At 44.8% G+C, this 15332-nt stretch overlaps 1 protein-coding gene across 2 annotated transcripts in view; it reads left to right on the top strand.

The window, feature by feature from the left end:
- Positions 1-15332, top strand: part of ACLY (ATP citrate lyase) — a 281182-nt gene that overhangs the window by 48974 nt on the left and 216876 nt on the right. For both annotated transcript variants that reach the window (XM_069237662.1, XM_069237663.1), the window contains exons 6-7: positions 7078-7157; positions 7971-8101. In XM_069237662.1, the coding sequence (XP_069093763.1) occupies positions 7078-7157; positions 7971-8101 (211 nt within the window). The remainder of the gene's footprint in view (positions 1-7077; positions 7158-7970; positions 8102-15332) is intronic.

Raw genomic sequence — 15332 nt, 5'->3', positions numbered from 1 at the left:
TGCAGCGCAGCGCTATAAAACAACATGACAGATCCCGTATCCAGTGCTAGAGCTAACCGTTTATTTTTACAGATGAAGCTAGCCGCTATTTAAGAACAAAATGAAACTATTGACGTCTGGACAGCATTCACTCCACTCAAGCCTGTCGCAGTACCTCAACACAAACACCCTTCAGACAATTTTCGTCACACTTACGTATCACGTTTTTCTATCTGGGTTGCCACTCGTTCATTTCGATGTAGATAGAGGAGGCCTATTTTGGGTGTTCATTTTTGATGATCATATATGCAGTGCTTAATTTGTGCTTGTTGTTTCCGGTGCTGAGCACCGGCACTTATTTTATAGGGCCGGGGCTTATTCTTCTGCCTCAAGCATTTGCTGCGAGCAAAAGACACATATGGGAAAGACGGAGGAAGGGAAAAACGAAAAAGCGTCACAATGGGAGAAAGCTGCAAGAGTGAGCTGGAAGGGCAGGTAGTGGCTTTTAATGGATTGAAGAGGCCCGACATGGCTTCAGGATTACGCCGCCTCAGTATTCCGTGCTCCCACATTTAATTGAAGCAGCCGCGTGTTTGAGAGGAGAGCTTTGGGCACCGGCACGTTTTTATTCTTCAGCATGTTTATTCTAAAAGACGGTTTACAAATTCGACCTTTAGATTAGAGATGCCTGCAAACTTTTCATCACGTTCCTCGTGCTGGCAGACGCAGCCCCCGTTTCATTTTAACAAGCTGGCATCTGTGACCTTGCTTGCAGCATACCAGACAGACCTTGGATTTCACCTCTATGATCTTCCAACTTTCCAGACTGTCGGCAAACAACATTTATGTGAGCCGTCTAAACACTTTCTCCATTATCCTGCGTGTAAATCACTGCATGTGCAGAAGCAGAGAGCAAGGTGGAGGCAGACTGCCCCTGTTTAGGTTCAGCTGTCTTTTTTTTTTTTCTCTGTTTACTATATACTGTATATTTTTATTAATTTCTGTGCATAGGATAAACTAAATCCATCTCAAAATCCAAACGACAGACGCTAGAGCCAAGGAGAAAGTATAAATTCATGGTAATGCACTTTACTATACACAGCATATATTTAAAGATTTGAAATGAAAATGTGCAAGCATTCACAATTGCTCTCTGTTTGGCTAAGTCTCTTAGTCTGCCCTTTCTTTACTAATGCTGCAGGCATGAAGCCGTTGCTGCTCTAAGGCTAGTTCGTAGTGCAGGTGGAAGATTGTTTTTTAACATGGAACCTTGATGTGCATGCATGTTACTATAGCGCATACGTAGTCAGACTTTAGCGAAGCGCAGTACGTGATCAAAGTCCAGCGTAAAATCAACAAGTGATAGGAGAAGTAGCTGCGTTATGGACTGTTAATGCTCGGTGATGTAGAGTAGTATGTGTGTAGAATAATTGGCTTTACAGGTACAAAAATCAACAACATATAGAAAAAAACTTTATTGTGCAACGGTTAGTCACAGAGCACTGCATCAAGATCGTGGTCCATGAATGAGACCAAAAGAATGCAGAAAAACTTTTTTTAATTTCTCATGTGACATGCAGAAATTGAGACTCTAGTCTGTTCTCTGCTACTTTTACTTTTGAGAACCGCCTCATGTTTGTAGGGTCAAACATGCGAGTGCATGCGCTAGGACACACGTCTCGCTTGTGAGTCTGTGTTGTGTCGAGTAAAGGGCTTGGAACCCGCTTGTCGCTCACCATTTCTTGCCTTGCGTGGCACTCTTCTTTACAGTGTCATAATTCATCCACTTCAGGCCTGGCGTAATTTCCTTTCCTCTCTGGTGCAGGGACCAAGCACTGATTGATTGAACTTAATCAGTGCCCGTCCACTGCTGCCAACGTTATTGAGGTACTGTGTTCTTTTTTTAACTTCTAGCACCCTGCAAACAGAAGGCTTGTGACTGGCTAAAACGTGCCCAGCAGGACAAACAAAATTGTAAAGTTTTCTTTTTCTAAAATTTATTTTATTTTGACAAGTCGTTTTTTATCACTTTTCATTCATGTTTTATTTTGTTTTTACTCGAGGGCACCATTCTGAAAAGATTATCTTGTCCGAAATATTTTAATGTGACATTGTTTCTTATGTGTAATTTATGAAATGATGCTTTAACATATATTCGTATTTGTAGAGTACACCCCACTTTACCCCACACCAATCCAAACCACTCACCCCAATCCAGCCCACCCTACCCGACTCCAATCCTCTCAACCCACTCTAATCCAATTCGCCACACTCTATTCCAAAACCATCTGCACTACTCTATTCCAAAACAATCAGCCCCACTCCAATCCAAAAGAATATGCCCCACTCCAATCCAAAACAACATGCCACACTCCTATCTACCCCACTCTGTTCTGCCCCTACTCCAATCCAAACCAATCTGCCCCAATCCAAAACAGTCTGCATCACTGCAATCTGCTGCATCCCAATCCAAAACAATCTGCCCCACTGCTATCCAAAACAGTCTGCCTCACTCCAGTCCACCTCACTCCCATCTGCCCCACTCTCATCCAAAACAATCTGTCCCACTCCACTAAAAACAGCTGTCCTATTCCACTCTGCCCCACCCCAATCCAATTCATCTCACCCCAGTCCACTTCATGCCAATTCACCCCACTCCAGTCTAACCCACTCCCATCCATTCCATTCCACCCCACACCAACCCAATCCACCCTAATACAGTCTGCCCCACTTTAATCTTCCCCGCTCTAATCCAAAACAACCTGCCCCACTCCAGTCCAAAGCAATCTGTCCCACTCCAATCAGCACCATTCCAATACAAAACAATCTGCCCCACTTCAAACCAAAACCACCTGCTCCACTCCAGTCTATTTCAGTCTGCCCCACTACATTCTGCCCCACTTTAATTCAAAACAGCCCGCCTACTCCACCCTGCCCCACTCCAATCCAATCCACCCCACTCACACAATTCACCCCAGTCCACCACAATCCACCCCATGCAATCCATACCACACCACACCAATCCAGTTCACCCCACCACAATCCAGTCCACTCCCTCCAATCTAGTCCACTTCACCCATTCCAGTCCACCCTACTACAGTCCAATTGACCCCAACCCATGCTGAACAGCAGCCACGCTGGTGAACAACATGGCAAAACACATTGGAAAGAGCCAGTAGCTCTTTCCAATTCTTGTTGTATTTTGCATAAAAATTATTTTTGCATGTACTAGATTTGTCTACTTTGATACACTTGACACAACACTTTGCCTCCCTGCATCTGACTCTTATTTAATGATGCCCAGATGCTTTAACTGGTGCTCCTGATCAAAATCCGGCCTAAACCATGACACGATGCTGTGCCGACGTGACATTGGCAGAGGGTGTGCGTTTGTGTGGTATAAAAACTGCAGAACTTCTTTGCCGTTGGTTTTTCGCATTTGTGGTTTTCATACATTTTCTTAATTTCATGGAATGATTGAAAACTATTTTATTTCGAACCCACACTGTTTCTACTGGCAGTGATGGCGCTTTTTATTTTTTTATAACTGCGATTTTACATTTAGGACTTTAAAAGTGCCCTTTGTTGTGGTAACTAGAGAAAAGGGTAAGACTCGTCTTCTTTCCTTTGATAGTCGTATATGGTAAGTTTTAGGAAGTACACGGTTTTGGAACCATCCCTTTTACTTTAAAAGTGCTCCTGTGTTTTATTGTCTTTCTGTTTAGTTCCAAAGAAAAACATACAGTGCGGGCCTTCTCCTGCCTTTGGTCTGTACGACCTTGCAGTCTATCCACACACGTTTCCCGTTCTCATAAATACGTCTTTGTATTGAATGTGTAGCACGAGATTCAGTTCCCTATTCTTTACCTAACCAACCACCCTCCCGCCACCACCTTCATCGGACTTAAACTGCTATCCTCCCTCACATGGATGGTTACACATTGATTCTTCTCTTGCTTTGGGAGCAGTGGTTAATGCAGTGCTTAATTTGTAAATAAAAACGTGCTGGTGCTCAAAGCTGTACTCGTGGCTTCTGAAATTAAAGGTGCAAACACGGAATACCGAGGCAGCCTAATCCTAAAGCCCTCTCGGGCCTCTTTAATCCATTTACAACCATTCCCTGCTCCTTCAGCTCACTCTTGCAGCTTTCTGCTTTCTCACTTTGTGACGCTTTTGCGTTTTTCTCTTCCTCCGTCTTTCCCATAGGTGTCTTTTGCTCGCAAGATACTCTTGAGGCAGAAAAAGAAGTCCCGGTGCTCTGCACCGGAAACAACAAGCACAAATAAAGCATTGGGCTAATGTATGAATAATAGCCCGTCTCTTATCGCTTCTCCACCTCCCCGGTGCTTGTTACGTTTGTTTAGATACAGATTCCTTATTACCATAGGTTTCTACATCGTGAATCGGCCTGCCAGTGACAGGCGTTACCTCAATTTTCCAGTTTATGGCACAGTAACACTTAACTGGTGGTAGTGCTAAGCTCCCCACTCGTTTCATCCAGGGCCAGAGTCCAATAGACCTACATACACGCCCCCCATCTGCAGGTGAGGCATGCAGCTTGGCTGCCCCCTTCACAAAAAGGAAACTAGAACGGTTCAGAGGGCCTGGGCTTTTATAGTCTCCAACTTCCCTGTCAGTTTTGTCTGCCCTAAGCCTTTGTGAAGAGAATATTACAAAGCGGGTACGCTAAATGTAGATGGATCCCCACCTTGATGGGGGATGGTTACAAGTGTGAGGCGCGTGACGACATGGCCAATGCTCAGGTTGTTTTTCACCTTTTGTCCCTTCAGTCTCCTCTTTGTGTGTTTTTTTTTTTTCTTTTTCTTTTTCTTTTTTTTCCCCCATGCCTGCCTCAGTGCACGCTTTACAACAAGACTACTCCTTCGGATGCAATGAATTGGATGCAACCTAAACGTATAGTTCAGGGCTTGTTTTGTCATTTATCTCCTCACCTGCTCATTGGCTACCTCACTGTGATTCAGTAACCTCCTGTTTGTGAGACTAATAATACATTGATCTGCTGAGGCTCTCTCAGTTGGTCCTCAGAGGAGTCCCTTTGTACACCTAGAGAACCGAGAAGATGCCTTCACGGGGTTCCTGGTCAGACAGACTGCCCTGCTTGTTCTCCTAGGCTTGGTTCTCGAGCTCCACCATTTATTCATATGAATGAGCTCGGTGCTCACTTCTGCAGCTCTTCATTAATGTAGATCGCTGCCTTGCTTGCAAGAATATACTGCAGCATTCATCTACTGACTCACTGGTGAGTTACTAACACATGCGAGGCACCCAGGCTTCTTCAAGTAGCCTTCATCCAAGGACAACACCCATTGGATTCATAAAAATACATGACCTGTCCTTCGCTTGAGCTCTTTTCTGCTGCAGCCTTGGCAGCGCCTTCTGACTGATCCGCCTTGCGTTAATGAACAGACCCAAAACGAGTTGACTTGGCATTGATGGATATCCCCCAATTAGGTTAAACTGATTTTTTTCCTCTGACAGAGCTCAGCTCCTTGCTGAAATGTTACGAATGGCTCGGATCCAGCCCATTAAGCAGCCCTGCTCGCGCCAGTGTTTCCTGACTCCTCGCAGAGATTGTGCTATGGGACATGGACTGAATATGTAATGTGGAGACACCTGAGCACAGATCCAGTTTTTACCTCTACATGCTCAGTCGGAAAGTTAAGGAGCTGACGTTTGTGATTAAAATTGTCGGTCCTGACTTTTGCCTGAAATATCATTCCCTGTAAAGTGGATGTCAGTAATGGTAATGAAATTGATGAGGTTTTCAGTCCTGGTCTTCCCACACACTTACACATACATCTCCTGAATGAGTGTTTACAAAATAACCACATGTACCACCTATTCTTGTGGCCTTTCTTATTTGACTCTCGGAGGGGTGTCTTTGGTCCTAATGCCCAAAGCTGTCTGGGAGTTCTGATCTGTTCAGATGGCGTGTATGAGTGACAATCTGTTGACATGGTACTTCCATACGTAGTCTGTAATTTTACAGATTGTTGCCCCATTGTGTTTACTTGGAATGAAGAGCGTCTTGTGCTGCTCCTGAAGAGCCTTCTTCCTTGGTTTCTGCCTCCCCGGCCTCTTGCAGTACCCCTTAGAAAGGTGCAAGGAGAGATGGGAAAAGACAGAGGCCCTCATTACGTGTTCAGTGGTATTTCGGCATGACCGATGCGCTCGCGCAGTCTCCTGACTGCTGCATTACGAGACAAACCCGGGAGACCAGCCAAATACAGTCTGATTAGAAAGACCGCCAGGGCGGGAGAGAGGCGGTCCCACCACCAGCACCGCCACAACATCATGACTCTGCCTGCCATTTTACGTGGCAAATCAGTGCACGGTGGTCACTGCACAGCAGTGAACCATTGGTGGTTTGCACGGCCGTACACCAACCAATGGGGTGGCGTCATCTGCCCCCTTCCAGACCTCCTCAACGTGGGCAGCTGAGTAGTCCAGATAGGTAGGACGACTGTAATAAGGGGGGGGGGGGGATGCGCACAGTGTATGTGTTGTGTTCGGGTGTGTGTCTGTATGGGGTGTGTGGTGGTCTGTGTAGGTGCGACAGGAATGTTTTTTCTTGTCGTCTGGTACGCTACTGCCCAGAGAAGCCCCCCGCCGGCCGCGGCAGTCCACCCGCATTGGCGGGGACTGGCGGCGGTGTGGCTGTTTCCAGTCTGCCACACCGTTATGCTCATTAAGTGGCTGTCTTCACCACTGGGCCCGTGGCGGTGAGTCTGCCACCTCGGACTGCCACGTTCGTAATGAGGGCCACAGTGTTGAAAATGTTACCTTTTTAATGCAATTTCGTCCCTCTGCTAAGAGGGTGATTTTTACTTGCTGAACTTTGACAGAGGCAGGTAGAGCCAGTGAGGACAAGATAAGTAAATGGTCTGCTGACTTCAAGTGCACCTGCGGTCGCTCTCTTGACACATTCTTCAAAATCCACATGTGATTCCAAAAGGCGAGCAAAGAAAAAACCTATATTCTCACCACAGCATTCGGAAATGTCCAGCATTGTTAATGAAGTGACCTCCTACTCATGAGATTGGTACTTAAACTGTCTTTATTTTGACTCCTTCCCAGCATCCTTGCCAGCTTCATTACCGGCCTCTTTAACTTCTACGAAGACTTGTATTTCACGTACCTGGAGATCAACCCCCTTGGTAAGCGTTTACAATTAGTAATATTATTAACCTCCTTGTGCAGCTTCAGCTGTGGCTTACTTGGCAATAACCCGTTTTTATCGTTTATCAAGACTTTTTGGTTTCGGTAGAGTAACACATGTAGTATGCTTACTGATAGGAGCTGTCGGCCAGACCACGTCTCCCCCTGGTCTATTGTTGTGGTATTCACATTTAGTTGTCAGTGCGCACTCTGCACGTCTTAAGTACAGGATTGCAAGCTCTTACTATACAACATTACAATTCTTGCCAAAATTATGTTTTTAGTAATTTAATTCTGTTACTTTCCATCTGCCTTCTGTTTGAATTCTAAATGTTGGCGTTTCTTAAAGTTTTTAGTCAATTACTCTTAAACAGATTAACAAACATCAGGGTTTTAATTCTTGCTTTTGCTGTAACATTAACTACATGTGCAGTCTGCACACATCAGCCACTTGCCCTGGCACTGCATTTTATTATTTTATGGCTAGCACCTGGTTTATGAGACAGGTGCATTATTCCAAGCTCTTGTGCAAACACAGGGCTGCGGGAAGTGGTTGAGTAACTTCTCGGGGCAGTGGTCGGTGATCCAATGCTTTCATTGCAGGGTTCGGTGTGTGACCGGGGGGGGTTACTGGTTCAAGTCCTGGAGGTGCACTCCGACCTTCCGAGGTCACTAAAAAGAGGGCCTTTGGCACGTACAGTAGTAAAACAGATCCGCAGTCCGTCGTACACATGTCTGTTGTGTTACATTATCAAGTGCCTGCAATAATTCTTAAAGATGACTGGTATTGCTTATTTGATTCTTGAATGTAGTGGTGACAAAAGATGGAGTTTACGTCCTCGACATGGCGGCCAAGATTGATGCCACGGCTGACTACCTCTGCAAAGCCAAGTGGGGGGAAGTGGATTTCCCCCCTCCGTTTGGGAGGGAGGCCTACCCTGAGGTGAGTGTATTTGAAAGGTAACCTTTTTGCTCCTTTAGCTATTGTAGCGAGGAGGCCTTTTTACTGAGAATCAACGTCTCCAACGTTTGCAGTGTCAAAGGTCAAGTCCCGAAATTCTACTGCGTGAGCGTTGACGTTGTTTTGAATTGATGAGTAGGGTCAAAGTAGGAATAGGAGAGCATGATATTTTCACTAAAGCCCGTTTTGTTGACAGGGGATTTTCTTTAAGCTGGGATACCTCTCATGATGCTAATATTTCATAAAAAACAATATTGCCACTCCTTATTTGTGCCTTTCTTTTTCAGTCCTTGAACCTGTATATTGTTTGCTTCTTACGTTTAAAAGAAGAAAAAAAAATGTACTGGCAGACTAATGAAATGCCATCCGAGAGCGTTGCAATGTCACTGAACACCAAGTGAATAGAGAACACCTTCATATTTATCCTATTCTGTATAATGTCGGATGCACACGTACACACTAATAGTACAGATTATTATTGTGAAAACAGGCTCGCGCCCTTCTCGGTTCGATGCATTTAAGTATCTAGACCACAGGTGTGTTACAGGCTTAAAGAGAACCTCCCGCCCTTGAAAAGATGGACAGCACCTCTCGCGTGCAGTAAAACCGATACATTGCCCTGGTGATGATGCGATTATACGAGTGATTTATAAAGGCTGACGTAAGAATCTGTCTGCCCCTACGTATAGAGTGCAACAAACCTAACATTTACCTTTGCATCTTTATGAGACGCATAATTCTGGTTTACAATCATGAAAGCTGCCTCGCAGCCTACGACCCTTATAATTTCATAATAAATTGGAAGATTTTGAACTGAGGCCAGCAATCCTTTTAAGCCTACGAGTTCCATCAGTGTTGTCGGACGTCAGCTCCCAACTCAATTTGCGCGCATTGAATCCATTTAATTAGCCGGCCTCCTGAGTCATCGTCTAGAGGTCACTTGAAGGTCGCCCATTCGGAACCCGCAAAGGATCTTCTTCGCCTAGGCCTGCTGCGTAGTTGCGCAGTAGACTCTTGCATGCAATGTGTTGGGCGTGGCGCCTTCGGCATGGGTAGACGGGGCCGCGCTGTGCTGTGGACCGAGACCTGTAAGAAATACTAAAGAAAGGAATTCTGATTGAGTGTTAAAAGGGCTTCAGACGTCGCCTGCTCCAGCTGCCCTTTGTGGTCGAGTGCCGTTATGAAAGCAGGACATTGTGATCTTCCTCTCAGAAAGAAAAACTAATGCTTTCAATTATTACGGAAAGCATTTGGAAAGCACTTATCCGGCCTGCAGCACGCTGCAAAGCGCAAAGGATGCCTAGTGCCGGTGAGAGCTGAGGACAGATAACGATTATTTATTGTTTAATGTCTGTCTGGTTGGTTCCATATTTTAGTCAGGGCTTGAGTTGTCGTTCATATCTTGCAGCTTAACTCCTTTGTAGGTGACCGTTTTTTTTTCCCGAACGTTGAGCTGTTGTGTGATCCTCTGTTATGGAGCTGGGCATTCCTCGGGGGTTCCACAGTTTGTTCACTGTTATGGACAAGTGGGTTAGGTGCTGTGTGGTTTACCTTGATGTTTGTTAGGGTGTTCTTCTTTTATGTTTTTTCTGTTATGTCCTATTCTTGTGCGTATATATTCTCTTTCAATCCTCCTCAGGTCTTACTTATGGTAACACAGAGGGCACTTCGTGTAATTTCTTTAGAGTGCACAGGAACATATCTCCTCCTAAAACCGTAGCTTTGGAGGGACTGTCTGAAACAGATGCCTTTGGACTGCTACCTGGTATGCCTTTGGTGTCAAGGATTGTCACACAAATAGGTCAGGACCTTGCTCGGATCATCCCCATTGCTACGTGGAACTGTGAAGCCAGTCTCCGTGTTGCCTAACACCAATGAAAGGTGTCTAGGTCTCACTCGTTGCTGAAGTTAAGGGCACATACCCACTCCTGCCATCAAAGTTGTTCCCCTGGCAGATCGTCCTTCTATTGGAAATCCTTAGGTAAGTCAAAGAGCAAGAAATCAAGGCAGGATTCCTCCACACCCTGCCACACTCGACCAGAGAATTTGCCCAGATGTCCAGATGCCCCTAGGTCCCAGGCCCCTACCAAGGAACTAATTCACCCAACTTATCCCAAGGCATCCTGAGTTTCCAGGTCTGTTGGTGAAATTGCAGCAGCTAGAGGCTTTCAAGGAAACAATGCTGCAAATATTTGGCACTCTGGCCCCAGGTATCCAAGGAGCCGTCCAGTCAATAGCAGATTAGTCCTTGACATAGTCGGTGCCTATTGACCCTGCGTGGGGTCCTTCTTGCCTCGGGGACTGATGCCCGTACTAATTTTGAACCTGGCATCACAATCCACACCAGTTCATGACATGTTGGCTTTAACACTGGAGGGGAACCCATTTGTTTTGCCCGACTCGGAGGCGAACCTCAACCGAAGTCATGTCCTATCTTATTCCTATACAACTGGTCCAACCATTCTGATTGAGACAGAGCATTACCACTGCTCTGAAGTTGCCCCCAGGCACTCCAAAGAATCTTCTTGACTCTGATTCAGAACATAATCAACATGTTTTCAGTGATGACACTGGAGATGCTGGGAATGATGTACCCCATGATATGATGACAGAATTCTTTTCCTGCACCTACAAGAGACCAGTAGCTTGGGCACCTTTCCTGAAACTGGGTTAAGTTTTACTTTGCCCCTCAATAGAAGAATCCGATTTTTTTCACTGTAGCAATTCGGCACGCAGCCAAATTTCTTGACTTTAGCTTCTGTCTATTGAGATCAAAACTGCTATAGTGATTAAGGGTCTTCTGCTGGCTCAGACTTCCACATGACTGCTCCTTCCTTTCAGTGAACCTCTGACATGCTGATGGGCACTTGGACCAAACCTTGTTCTTGCCTGCTGGTAAATAGGCAAGTTGCTATGTGCCATATGCCTGTCCCAGGTGACTCTGGGTTTCTCACATAGGATCCAACATTTGACAGCACAGAGGTCCAGGCCTCTACCAGTATGTTGAACCCCAAATCATTCCCCATGATAACCCCTGATTGTTTGAAATATACAGTTACTAGAACATTCCCATTCTCCCCAAAAGATGTTGCTTGAATGAGGATTTACCTTAAAAAGCAAGAGACTTGGCAGCTGGCAAAACAGGAAGAGGTTTGTTTAATTAATCAGTACGGCCGGGAAAGCAGTTGATGCTTAGAACATCGAAGTGATCCATGCTTCTTACATTTCTCAGGGACCAATAAACACATAAAACATTCTTTCCCTGGTGAAATATGTGAACAGTTGGCAATGAGTCGTACATACAATTTCCAGATAGGGAATGCAGGTGAACCTCAACCTGGTGTTAGAACTATGTGGGCCAGCGAGTATGTGTCCAGATGTCCGGCCTAAGTTTGAATTTTGATTCATGTGGGTCACTGCATGTGCTGTGTCCTGTTTGGCTAAGTGTACCTAACTGCATGTGGCATCTAACTTAATGGTGTTTTGGGAATGCATGAATCCCACTGGCCATTTGGGTTTTATTGTGGCTGATCTCTGGGGACCATTGTAGTGTTGCTATCTGTCTGTGAGATGTGATCTAAGCTCGTGTGTTTGGCTCTCGGCTAAGTGTTACCTCACTTTTGACCTGTAAGTCATTAACTTTCAGGCCTGGGCCGCATAGTCTGCCTGACCACGTACGTACGTGCTGGGGTTGACGGAGAGATCAGAATGATGTGATCTTGTGTATGAATATGTATAAAGGTGTCTTGTTGTGTGCATTGATTGATCCAATATTTTTGCAAGAGGAAAACATGTTACAACTCTCCTTTGTCTTCTTAGCTGTTCCAGCAATTATTGGAGTTCAACAGACCCACCTTAAAAAGTTTTTTTTTCTGTAGTCCAGAAGCTCCTCTGTAAGGGTCACTAATTAAATTTCAATAATAGGGAGATATTTAAATCTTAGTAGCATACCTCAAAATATAAGACCAATTTACCTTATAGTTTGTATGTTTAGCCTAGTGCAGGTTTACTCCCATTTCTTTATAGTGGGAGCAAGTTTACCTTTATGCTTGCTTTCTAGGAGCTTGGATATTCTTGCCAGTTTGTGTCCTTGTAGATCATTGTTCTTTAAAAAGTGTATAAGCTCAGAGGCATGAGTCTTTTTTTAATTTACTCATTGCGAAGAAAGTTGTGGAACTTCAAATTGGGTAACCTGTACTTGTTTTGTAGCATTGCAGAAGATAGTGAAGGCTCCTCATGGGAGTCAAGATCTTGGAAAAATAATCCCCTTCTTGGCCCTAAATATCATTATTTGCTCTATTTTGAAGTACAGATTGTATCGGAGCAAGGCTAGGTCTGTATTGATGGGTCCAGAATTGTTTTGTCTGTCATCTTAATTCTTGCCTGGCAGGAATGCAGTTTGGTAATTATAAAGATTAGACAGGCTAATACACTCTCCCACCTCAAATTTTATTAATTCTGAGTTTTGGTAGAGCAAGTCAGTTTTTTTTTTTTCCCCAGACAAAGTCAAATATGAGTATATATGTTTATATGTTTAGGGGACTGGGTCTCCGTATGACTTTTTTTATCTACAGCAGTGGTTCCCAACCTGTCGTCCAGGGACCCCTGGGGGTCCGCAAAGCCTTCTCAGGGGGTCCGCGACTGCTTAGAAAATTAAAGAATATTGGCAAATTAGGTCCCCAGCTTCCAGTCATGACTCAGGCGGAGGTCCCTGGAGTCCAATGATAATATAGTGGGGGTCCCTGAGTTCCATTAATGTTAAAGTGGGGGTCCACAGAAATCAAAAGGTTGGGAACCATTGATCTACAGGGCATTTTCAGTATGGGTCCTTGAATATTCTATGAACCTTTTGAAAAATGTCATCTGTTTTGAGTGCCATCTCAGATCGCTACTATCATTGGGATGCATAGATTCTTTAGAGGAGTGTTTTCACAGTGCAGAGAGGGGCCGGACTGGGAACCCAAAGGAGCCCTGGAATTTTTGATGGATTGCCCTGGGGGTGATGGGGGGGGGGGGGTAAGTGCAAAGCACTGCTTCTTTTGTTACTGGGGGCCGATATTGCAGGACCTCTGCAAAATCGGCCCTGAGTCACAAAACCGACACCTACTGATTCAAAACGGGCCACCAGCCTCCCGGGAAAACGCCTGATGCCCACTTTGGCCAGTCCTGCCCTGGTGCAGAGGCCACCCAATATGTTCTGAGTTTGTTGTATCCAGAATGCTTGGAATGGCTAACTCTACATATTCCGAAAAGATTAGTACGTCATCTGAGTACACAGCCAGTTTCTGAGTGCTATTGAGAAAAGATACTCTTTTATATTTGGATTCATGTGGATTGCTGCTAGAAGCGGTTTTGTTGCTATTACAAAAAAATAAGTGTGTATATGGAAGCAACCCTGTCTGGTGCTGTGCGAGAGGTTGAATACTTATGGCAAGTGTCTGTTTATCCTCATATGGTTGAGGGACAGGTATAGAATGCAAACCCCATGTCTTCATCTTCTAGTCCTAAGTTAAATTTGCATAGCACTGAACGGACTGTGTACAGACTGTGTTCACAAAACCTAGCTGAAGACTTTCCCCGCATCTAGTGCTGTGGCCGTCGTGGGAAAGATAGTAATTTTGCCCTCTGTGTAACATGACAAAATAGCCTTTTGTTGTCAGCGGCAAATCGTGTATTGAAAACAAAGCTTGCCCCACCATGTTGCTTTCCCTGGTTCCCTTACATGCAGGTGTACTTTAAAAAAAAAAAAAAAATCCTAATTATCTTTTAGAAACCTTTAAAACGTATCCAGCTAAATGTGCCATGTTTGTTCCTCCATTTATCACCTGTTTACTGTGATGGCACAACCAAAACATCAAAAGGGCACCGCCCAGTTTGTCCAAATGTTGTATCAGTATGTCCTTTTTTCCATAAGGATTATCAGATTGCTTAATATTGGGCTTCACTTTTTCTATTTCTGCGTGATCCACTCCCTCTTTCTAGTCTCTTTGACATGTGATTTGCCTCCATTGTTTCACTACTGATTGAGGACAACATCTTAGTATCTTTGGTCGTCCTCTCTCAGCTGGAAAGGCAGGATGCAGGGTTAGATAATCTGTATCAGATGTTTCTGTTTATTCTATGTCCCTGGTTTCAGGATTCTCCTCTTCAGCAACATTGATAGTTTGGACTCGTAGCAGGATAGAGTTCAGTAACTGGAGCAGAGCTTTTCTCTTCCTGCTACCTCTAATGACTTTCTGCTTTTAAAGAGACAGTTTTGGCAAAATTTCCTGGCCCCTCTGGGTCTTTCTGGTTCCGATTGGCCGTACATATACTTTCTCCATTTTATATACAAAATTTCTCTATCCAAAAAGCCTACCATGGTTTATTCTTCTGCCCCTTCCTTAATATGGTGAATGTGTGTTGTCTACCCTAGCCATTTTCTCTTGATTAGAGCATTTAGTTGCAGTTTTCTGGATTTGTTGTTCTGTAGCAATCACCCTGATGTTGACTGTTGATACCTTCCTTGCAACTGTTTTCAAATCTGTCTCCCTCATTAAAGCCAAAGAGCGTTTTTTCCTGCCTTTCCGCTTCTCTTGTTAGTAATCTTACTAATCAAAGATATCCAGTATAGGCCCTTGTAGCCTTCCACTTTCAGTCATCTGTTAAAGTTGTAGTGACTTTGGCTAAGGCTCCTTATTTCAGTCCTCTTTGCACTGAATTTCGCAGTTCTCGTCATCTTAGACATAGCAACTTTCCTGCCCAGTTTTTCCCAGCCGCCACCGCCACAGGAGGGCTGTAGCTACTTTCTCCTCAGATTTCCTGTTTGCATCATCCTCCCTTGCCTCCCTCAAGATGCTGGAGACATTGGCTTGGGACAGAGTCTGAGCTACTCAGATGCATCACTCCTTAACTTGAAGGCAGAAGATTTGAAAATGCATAGTCTCTGCCTAAGGCTTTACGGTAGGTAGTAGCATATTTGACTCCTCTGCCTCACCATGTTTTCTTGGAGTCTGGTCCATGGGCAGGATCATGATGAGAGGAGTTCCAAAGGCAGTAGTCTTGCCATCTTGCTTTACTCCAGCTGCTGTTGGTGAGGGTTGCGGGATGTTGGAGGGTTGGTTGGGGGGAAAACACTAAGGGAACAGTGCCCCCACACCTAGGATCTGCTAAGCTCTGCCCCAACTTAAACGGTCTTATGCAAGGCCACTCCCATGCTCACTGCTACAGCCGA

Source organism: Pleurodeles waltl, chromosome 6 (assembly GCF_031143425.1).
Source record: "Pleurodeles waltl isolate 20211129_DDA chromosome 6, aPleWal1.hap1.20221129, whole genome shotgun sequence".
NCBI lineage: Eukaryota > Metazoa > Chordata > Amphibia > Caudata > Salamandridae > Pleurodeles > Pleurodeles waltl.
Note: the sequence above shows the minus strand (reverse complement) of the source record. Positions and strands in the feature narration are given on the sequence as shown.